At 54.0% G+C, this 10,000-nt stretch overlaps 1 protein-coding gene across 1 annotated transcript in view; it reads right to left on the bottom strand.

The window, feature by feature from the left end:
• Positions 1-10,000, bottom strand: part of sema4c (sema domain, immunoglobulin domain (Ig), transmembrane domain (TM) and short cytoplasmic domain, (semaphorin) 4C) — a gene marked incomplete at its 3' end in the record, with an annotated part of 33,743 nt that overhangs the window by 2,798 nt on the left and 20,945 nt on the right. Inside the window, exons 2-5 of the mRNA XM_084457452.1 lie at positions 8,789-8,984; positions 1,284-1,438; positions 480-542; positions 204-306 (exon numbers count right to left, since the gene is read on the bottom strand). Of these exons, the coding sequence (XP_084313578.1) occupies positions 204-306; positions 480-542; positions 1,284-1,438; positions 8,789-8,912 (445 nt within the window). The 5' untranslated portion in view covers positions 8,913-8,984. The remainder of the gene's footprint in view (positions 1-203; positions 307-479; positions 543-1,283; positions 1,439-8,788; positions 8,985-10,000) is intronic.

The raw sequence follows: 10,000 nt of genomic DNA on the forward strand, positions 1-10,000 counted from the left end.
ATTCTGCCTCAGAGCCACAGCTGAGAAAGCTTCAGAAAGGAGATATGAAACAACACTGATCTCACACACACACACACACACACACACACACACACACACACACACACACACACACACACACACACGCACACACAGAAAGAGATACACAGAGAGAGAGAGAGATACCGAGAGAGAGAGCACTAAAGGGAGCGAGTGAGAGCTACTCACGATGTAGGTGCATTTGGGCTGGAAGGCGTAGGTGCCACAGGTGTAGAGGTGTGTGTGGTTGTAGCTCTGCAGGAAGCGGATGTAGTTGAAGCACTCGGTCTGTGGGGAACAGAATGATAATAGCGTCGAGTGTTCGTCTGGTGTCAGGAGCCCTGCGCTACCGGCTGCGCATGACTAAGTATGATGCCGCGAGGACTCTGGCGCACTGTCTGAGAACAGCCAGCCTGTTTCTGTGTTCAGAACCCAGACTGCTAGACCCTGGCTGCACCTACCTGGTTGTTCTTCCCCTTGGCTGCACACTCTCTCTTCTTGTCCTGAGGCGCAGGCCACTCAATCTGAGGGAGAGAGAGAGGGGAGAGAGAGGGGAGAGAGAGGGGGAGGGAGAGAGAGAGTGGGGGGGAGAGAGAGGGGGGGTGGGAGAGAGGGAGGGAGGGATGGAGGGAGGGAGGGAGGGAGGGAGAGAGTGAGGGAGGGTGAGAGAGAGGGGGGGGAGAGGGGGGGGGAGGGGGGGAGGGAGAAAGAGAGGGAGGGAGGGAGAGAGAGAGAGGGGGGGGGAGAGAGAGAGGGAGGGAGAGAGAGAGAGGGAGGGTGGGAGAGAGAGGGAGGGAGAGAGAGACGGGGAGGGAGAGAGGGAGGGAGAGAGCGATATGAGAGAATGACAGAAGGGGGATGAACAGAGGTAGGGGGTGGAGAGTCAGGTGTTCATCTCTCTCTCTCTCTCTCTCCCTCTCTCTCTCCAGCACCATCTCCAGCTCTCGACCGCCCCACTCTAATACCTCCAGGCATCAACAGACTAGGAACCGACAGGTGGGCTCGGTGTTCCTGCAGCTCTTGAAACGTAGTGTAATAAATACTCATTACGAGGCTAAATCAGACAACAATCCCCAAACAGTCCCCACAGGCAACCTGACTGCTGGGACGCGGTTATTGCTTTGATGAGGCCACTAATGTACAATTATGATTATGTTTGAGGTGAACAAGCAGGAGCACACTTCACGTGTTTTATGTACACATCTGTGCGTGTGTATGCTTGTAAGTATGTGTGTGTGTGTGTGTGTTTATGTCGCGTGTGTTACCTGAGGGCGGAGCTGTTTGCTGATGTCGTTGGGGTCCAGGGCGAAGATGGCCTCGCGGGCCCCCACGTACAGAACCCGCTCGTGTTCGGCGAGGGTCACCATGGTGTAGTTCCACACTCCCTGGGCCTGGAACCGAGCCATACTGTCCAGCACATCTGCAGGGAGACACACACACACACACACACACACACACACAGACACACACACACACACACACACACCGGGAGAACTGAGTGAGAAACCAATACACATACACAAGACATCGAGGACAGCTTTTCGGCTAAAAAGAAGGCCTGGGCCGTCTTTATAGACCTGACGGCTGCCTACGACACCGTATGACACCGCGGCCTCACCTGCAAGCTGCTCCGCCTGCTGCCGGACAGGCACATGGTCAGCATGATCAGGGAGCTTGTCCGAAACCGCAGCTTCACCCTCACGACCGGTAGCGGACAGCGAAGCAGGTTGCGACGCCTTAAGAACGGCCTTTATAACATCTACACCTACGACCTGCCGATCACAGTCTCCAGGAAGTACGCCTACGCAGACGACCTCGCGCTGGTGCACTCAGCTGGAGACTGGCAGGCCGTGGAGGAGACCTTGAGCCAGGACATGCAGACACTAGCGGCATACCTCCGGAAATGGAGATTGAAGCTCAGCGAGGCAAAGACGGTGTCGGAGGCCTTCCACCTTAACAACAAGGAAGCCAAACGTGAGCTCCGATGGAACACTCCTGCCATGCGGCGCCGAACCAACCTATCTCGGCGTGAAATTGGACAGGTCGCTCACGTTCCACCGACACCTCGAGTCACTGCGCAAGAAGTTAACAACTCATGTGACGTTGATGAGGCGACTGGTCCGATCAGGCTGGGGCGCCGGCACATAAACCCTGCGTATGGCAGCCCTAGCCCTGGTCTACTCAACCAGTGAATATTACACATCGGTTTGGTGTCGCAGCATTCACACCCGCCTCATCGAACCGCCTATCAACGAAGCCTTGCGCATCGTGACAGGATGCCTGCGTCCCACACCTTCCCATCCTTGCAGGCATCCAGCCCGCTGGCCTCCGCCACACAGGAACCACAGCACGTCTCGCCTGCCGGGCCGTGGAGCATAACGACCTGCTTCATGACAGGCTCACTGCAAAAGTGGAGCTTCCCGGGGTCTCAAGTCGAGACACCCTTGTGTGCCTGCTGCATGGGATCTCCTGCAGCAATGCAGAGATCTTAACATCAGTGAGGCAGGATGGGCGGACTATACCTGGTGTGCGGAGTGGGAGGCAAACGCCTCCAGACTCCGTGATTGCATCCCGGCCGCCGGTCCTTCCCCTCCCGGGATGGACTTACCCAGACCGGCGTGGGTGAGGCTTAATCGCCTCCGGACCGGCGTCGGAAGCTTCCGCTCATCGATACACAGATGGGGCTCGGCATTCTGTGCGGCGTGCGAGTGTGGCGCCAAGGAACGAACCTCAGACCACGTCATCCAGGACTGTCCGATATATCGGACACCCAACGGAATGCGTGGCCTGACGGTCGTGGATGACGAAACGGTGACATGGCTCCTGGAGGTGTGCCCGGATATATAACGCGGGTGACCCCTCACCCAGGCTCGGTGATCATCAAACCCACACAAAGAAGAAGAACACATACACTGTACACACACACACACACACACCCGCACAGACAAACACACCGTTTTACCCCCGCCCCCATGCATCACTAACGCAAGCACGCACACACGCACACACAAGACAAGGGTAGTGGCGCCGCAGTGAGAAAGAACAAGTGAGAATGCTGTTTAGTTTTCATTATCTACGCTCTTGTTGCCTGTCTCGACGCCTCCCCGTGCTTTCGGCAGAGGGAAGCCATGTGCGAAACGTGAAACAAGCTCCCCGTAATGTGATCGCATGAGATGAATAATAATGTCTCGCCGTTTCTCTCTCCGTGGAACCGGAGAGGCTGGGGGGGGGGGTGGGGGGTGGGCACGGAGCCTGATTTATGGGGGGCTCGTGACGTGCTGCCGGCCTAGTTATGGCCAAAAAGGGACAGGCCTGAATGGTAGAGGACATAGGGTTGTTTTGTAGGTGTGTGTGCGAGAAAGAATTAGGTGTGCGAGAGAGAGAGAGACAAAGACAGAGAGAGAGAGAGAGAGAGAGAGGGAGGGGGAGAAAGACAGAGAGAGAGAGAGAGAGAGAGAGAGAGAGAGAGAGGGGGGAGACAGAGAGAGACAGAGAGAGAGAGAGAGAGAGAGAGAGAGGGGGAGAGAGACCGAGAGAGAGCGGTGGTATACTGTAGGAAGACAGAAGGAGGAGGAGAGAGGAGGGGACAGTCATTGGGGAGAGGAGAAATGAGCAGCCCCCGTTATCATCAGGAGAACAGCGGTTTATATAAACACAGGACGCTGGAGGAGAGGACAGGAGGACAGTAGAGGAGAGGAGAGAAGAGGGGAGGAGAGGAGGAGAGGGGAGGGAAGGAGAAGAGTGAGCAGAGGACAGTAGAGGAGAGGAGATGAGGGGGGAGGAGAGGAGGCGAGAGAGGAGGAGAGGAGAGTCCAGTAGAGGAGAGGAGAAGAGAGGAGGAGACGAGACATTCCCGGGGGAGCGCGCCACACATCTGCTATGTTCCAAACAGCCCAAAAGCCTGGCGCTGACAAACACTCTCAGGCGTGAACACACAAACACACACAAACACACACACACCGGCAGACATACATACAGGTACAAACAAATATACACACAGGTACACACACCCACACACAGGCCCGCACACACAGGCTCCGGAACAGTACCTCCTGCGTTAGTTACGAACGCTTTTTCTTAAATACAGAGAAATTCTGCTTGGAGGCATTCTCTGTTCGAGATCGTCGGCGCCTCGGCAGGGTGCATTTACTATCTGCCACCACACAGGGGCAGCGCTGAGCCCTGAGGGGCGCTTAATGAGGCTCTTTTGTTTCCTGCAGCAGGTTATGAGAAGATAACAGACAGAAGCAGCTACAGAGCAGAGACAAGGGGGTGGGGGGGGGGTAAGGGAAGTAGGAAACTATAATGAAAGGGAAAAAATTAGGAAGAAGCCACAGAAATCAGAGCACAGGGGACTAATGACTCCCACAGATGAAACACAGACGCAGACACACACAGACACACACACACAGACACACACACACACACACACACACACACACACACACACAGACACAGACACATACAGACACACACACACACAGACACATACTGTACAGACACACACACACACACAGACACACACAGACACACACACACTAAAGGAAAAACTGTAAGCCAATAAAATAGTTAGTTGTGGGTGAGGCTTAGAAGTATATCTAACCGGAGCCGAGGTCACTTCCATGGTAACAGAACACAAGAAGTGAACCTCACTGTGGTGATGATAACATCTGTGCGGCCTCCATTTTCTATCCCGGTGATTTTTCGGCCAGTGTGTACGTGTCTCCTTGTGAGTGAGTGTGTGTCTCCTTGTGTGCGAGTGTGTGAGTGTGTGTCTCATTGTGTGTCAGGGCGTGTGTGTTTGAGTGTGTGTGTGTCTCCTTGTGTGTCAGGGCATGAGTGTGTGTGTGTGTGTGTGTGGGTGTGTGTGCTGCGTGGCGGGGCAGTTCAGGGTCACGCCGGTTGAGAGCGGCAGGCCTGACCAGACCAGCGCCAGGCTGAAGGCTCCTCCAGACCTCTGATGTCTGTCCATGTCGGCGCGAGCCTCTCCAGACCTCCACTCCTCTTCCCGCAGTCAGCTCGACTATAAATACCGCCTGGCTCTGCTTATAGCACGAAACCATGGAGGCGCTCACACACTGCACTGTAATTAAAGTGCTATTTCAGGGTCTTTTGAAGCAGCGACACAGAGAGAAATTTATTCAGACCCAGAAAGAGAGACTTTGACAAATACACTTTGCAAAGCGCACCGCCCACACACGGGCATACACACGAGCGAGGACACACACACACACACAATTTAATATAATCCCACCACCCTCCAAATTAGGCGAGGAACACACCCCAACAGAGAAATTGTTATGAGGATACGAGCGTACGACGCCACAGAGAGACAAGTTAACTTCAGAGGGCGGCATTCAAAGTCGAAGCCCGAGACAGAATGGGAGCAGGGAGAGAGATGGGAAGTGCTGTAATAGCCGTAGATTAACAGAGGGAGTGGTGGGAGACGAAGAGGGGCTGGGGGTGGGGGGGGGGTCAGGATGGGGGGGGGCGGAATGGGAGGAGGACAGGAAGTGGTAAAAGTCGATTAACACAACAACGGCAGAACAAGAGGAGAGGAGGGGAGAGGAGGAGGAGGGGAGGCAGGGAGGAGGAGAGGAGGAGGAGGGGAGGAGGAGAGAGGAGGACCGGAGGATGGGTGGAGAGGAGGAGGAGAGGAGAGCAGGAGGAGGGGAGGAGAGAGGAGGACCGGAGGACGGGAGGAGAGGAGGAGGAGAGGAGAGCAGGAGGAGGGGAGGAGGAGGACCGGAGGACGGGAGGAGAGGAGGAGGAGAGGAGAGCAGGAGGCGGGGAGGAGGAGGAGGAGAGAGGAGGACGGGAGGAGAGGAGAGGAGGAGAGGAGGGGGAGGAGCGGAGATGTTGACGAGAAACAGAGCCAGGCCGGGGGGGGGCGACCGGCTGTGCAGGAGGACAAATCCGGCGTGATTGATTCCAGAGACAACCCCGGGCTGGGGGAGTGACGGGGCGGACGCGTCCCCCTCGCCACGCTGGCCCTGGCGCGTGGGACTGACGCGTGATTTATGACCACGCTTCTAAACGTTGGCGAAGGCGACTGCGGCTGTTCACCGGACAATACGGCCGAAAGCACACGCTTCTGCTCGACGCTGAATGAGCTGCGCCCGATCGGGGGGGGGGGGGGGGGGTCAGCAAAGTGACAGTCGTGTCAGAGAGACCGTTGATGTTTTTGCCATCGTGACTCTGCCCTCCGCTCAGTCACGCACACACACACACTCACCCCTCCTCTTGACATCCTCTATCCTGCCCTCACATCCAACCACTCATTACTGTAATTGGAGGGTAGGGAGGAGAGAGAGAGAGAGAGAGAGAGATAGGGAGAGAGAGACAGAGATAGGGAGAGAGAGGAAGAGAGAATTTGAGAAAGAGAGAGACAGAGAGAGAGAGGAAGAGAGAATGAGAGGAAGACAGAGAGAGAGATAGAGAAAGAGGAAGAGAGAGAACGAGAGAAAGAGAGAGAGAGACAGAGAGAGAGATAGGGAGAGAGGAAGAGAGAGAATGAGAGAAAGAGAGAGAGAGAGTTCTATGGGCTCAGAGGACCAGCCCTTCATGCATCCGTCCTATGGAAGGATCTCGTTTCACATCCTCTAACTATCTTTCTTTCAATCAGCGCCTCTTGTTTGGTTTGGGCTCCTTTTAAGTTTTACTCTCATTCACTGCATCAAAGCATCAAAGCATCCATGTCTCTCTCTCCCCCTCACCCTCTCCACCCCCCCTCACCCTCCCCCCCCCCCCCCCCCCCCCCTCTGACCACAGCTGCTGGGCTTTGTCACGGCTCGCTTTACTAGACTGTGGTCGAGGTAGGCTGGGCTGATAGGGAGGGAGGGATGACGAGGCAGGAGGAGAGGAGGAGGTAAGGAGGGAGAGAGGGAGGAGATAGAAGTGTGGAGATGGGTGAGAAGAGAGAGGGAGTTAGGATGAGGAGAGAGGCAGAGATGGTGAGGAGGGAGGGGTGGGAGAGAGAGAGAGAGAGAGAGAGAGAGAGAGGGGGGCGGGAGAGGAACAGCCCGCCGTGCTCACTGTGCCAGTCGGTAGGAGGGTGCCAGGGTCAGCCCAAACAGGCAGGCTTTGTTCGTGGAGTGTTTGAAAATAACCACCTAACAGATTTTCCAATCAGGTGTGGCCTAACGTTGGACCCCAGGGGGAGCGAGAGAGAGAGAGAGAAAGAGAGTGAGAAATAAAGAGGGGAAGAAAATGAGTGCTAGAGAGAATGAGAGAAAGAAAGAAAGAAAGAAAGAAAGAAAGAAAGACAGAAAGAAGGAAAGAGAAAGGCAGTTAAATGTGTTTGTGTTTCTTCCCCTTCGGAGCCCAAATGACTTTAAGCCACACATAATTATAGAGGCGGGGCCAGAGAGAGAGAGAGGGGGGGGGCGGTCAATATTATCTGTGCTCCCATCTCTCCCCCACCCCCCAAACTGCCTGGGAGCTCTAAATCCCTCAGACTGCCATGCTAAGCATTACACACACACACACACACACACACACACACACACACACACACAAACTTGGTGCCCTCACACTCGCTCTGTTTTTCTCAGTCTTGCTCTTTTTGTCTCTCTCTTGCTCTATCACACACACACACACACACACACGCACACACACACACACACAAACACGGTTCATGTTTATGTGATCTACTCCACGCGACATAAAACACTTAGTACACAGTTTGCGCGCTTGTGTGTATTTTTCTTTTCTGTCTCTTTCTCCTTTGGCTCCCGTGGAGCTATTTCCTTTCCTTTTAAGGCAGTATGTGTTGGGCCTCCACTCTCTCTATTCCTGTCTCTCTTTCACACTCCTATCCCTCTCTCTCTCTATCTCTCTAGCCCTCTCTATCCTACCCCTATCCCCCTCTCTCTAATAATTATAATAGTAATGTGATTAATTTATGAAGCACTTAACATTGGGAGACCATCCCTGAGTGCTGACTCTCTGTCCTCCTCTCCGTCTTTAGCCGAAAGCGAGCGGCTGTTAGCACGCTCGGCTGTTAGTACGCTCGGCAGTTAGTACGCTCGGCTGTTAGCACGCTCGGCTGTTAGCGCGCTCGGCTGTTAGTACGCTCGGCTGTTAGCACGCTCGGCTGTTAGCACGCTCGGCTGTTAGCACGCTCGGCTGTTTGCGTTGCCTGTTGAATGTTTACAGAGTATGTTTATTGGTTTGTCTTCATGATGGGAGCTGCGGCACGAGATGAGAAGGCGAATCGCTCTGGTGCGTCAGAGCGAATGTCGCTCAAACGCTGGTATTGACCGCAGTGAGCCGCCAATTGTTTTTTCCAGTCACCCCACGCTCGTCACCGACGGCGACTGAGAGAGGGACGGGAAAGGGGAGGGGGAAGATGGTCAGGGTTGCGATGACACCGCCATGATAGGCTGAGAAGACTGGCTTTCTGCATAATGCCACTCTCCTTTAATGGGGCTGAAATTGGAGCTCTTTGTGGAAATAGCACAGGCTGTCTACCTCTTATCGCGGATGAGAGAACACAGAGGAGGGAGGACTGGGGCGTAGAAGGGAAGAAAGGGCTCCGCGGAGATGGTAGAGATACCAGCTGAGAGAGACGTGGCTCGGACTTCCCAGCGCGTCTAAATTCGGTCCCTCCGGCATTGTGCTCTATGACGTATCGTGTGGCTTTAGAAGAAGTCAGAACTTCCTATGAGAACTTCCCCTTTAAGAGAAGAGAGAAATTGCAGTTTTTGGCACTGTCCTCCGAGGACGGGGGTTCAGCTGCGTAGAGAACACGCCGGCTCTCGGCTCTCACCGTGATATCTGACCGTCTTGCGCGGGACCGCGTTCCAGTTGAGACACGCCGCCTCCTCCCAGCCAATTAGAAGGACCAGAAGCAAGACCTTTGTCCCACCCATGGCTCCAGTGCCGCCTCCCATTGGCCGAGAGGCTGTCTGGCGGAGGTTGAGTGACAGGGAGGATCAGATGGAGGGGGCGGTGCTCCTGGTAACCTGCCAAAGACAGATCAGAAACAAAATGAGTGGAAGCGTCATAAACAGCCATTACTGTACCGCAGCGAAGGGAGCGACATCACTCGCAAACAACTTGTCACGGCGCCGTCCAGCCAACGCAGTGACAGTTATTACATTGAAAGTGGGGATTCAGAGTTAATGTGTGTTGGCAGTACATCATACAGACGCAGGGGACTAATGTTGGCGCAAAGACTACAGTACGCAATCTGCTTTATGATAATTCCGAATTTGTCAACCCTCCATTTAGTCAAGTCAGCCCAGCAACACAGGATGTTTCTCTAATGAGAATTACCACAGCCGTGGCTTTAGAAGAGTGAAAACCCTCCTTGCATCTACTTGTGATGTGGAATCTCTCTTCTGCACCTGCTGCGGTGCCAATCGGCCAATGAAATCCAGTCTCTGATGGTGGGTGCTGATTGGTGCAGAAAACACATTGACTTTTAAATGTGCATAAAATGTCAAATTGTGTTTACTCTTGGAGATAAAATGGAATACCTCCATGTGCGCTGCATTTTCATCGCCCACACCACCCCCTCTCTCTCTCCCTCTCCACCCCAAATGTTATGTGCATTTCAAATTTCTTTCCCGGAAACAAACATTCTGTCCACTGGATGGAATTGAAATGCAGGACCTGTGTTGTACCAATCTGACTGGTATTGATTTCGTTTTTTAAAAGTAAGGCCGGCACTCTCACGAAAACCTCTAATATCATTGAAATCAACGAGGGATCTCAAATAGGGGGTCTGGACTGGTCTGCCTGATGACTCACAGCCTGTGGCTATGACTTCGACTTATTGGATCGATGGGGAGGCCATTGGCAAACGTTCGAGTGAGCTGAGTAGATGTGTGTGTAGGGATGTGTACAGTATATGAGTGTTTGCGCGTATGTGTGAGCGCGCGCGTGTGTGTATGTGTTTGTTTGGAAACATTACTGAAGGTATCTGGAACCAGGCAAAAGCCTTCACATTATCTCACACAGGCCGAGTTCCAATCCT

The sequence above is a fragment of the Borostomias antarcticus genome (genome assembly GCF_949987555.1).
Source record: "Borostomias antarcticus genome assembly, chromosome: 23".
Lineage (NCBI taxonomy): Eukaryota > Metazoa > Chordata > Actinopteri > Stomiiformes > Stomiidae > Borostomias > Borostomias antarcticus.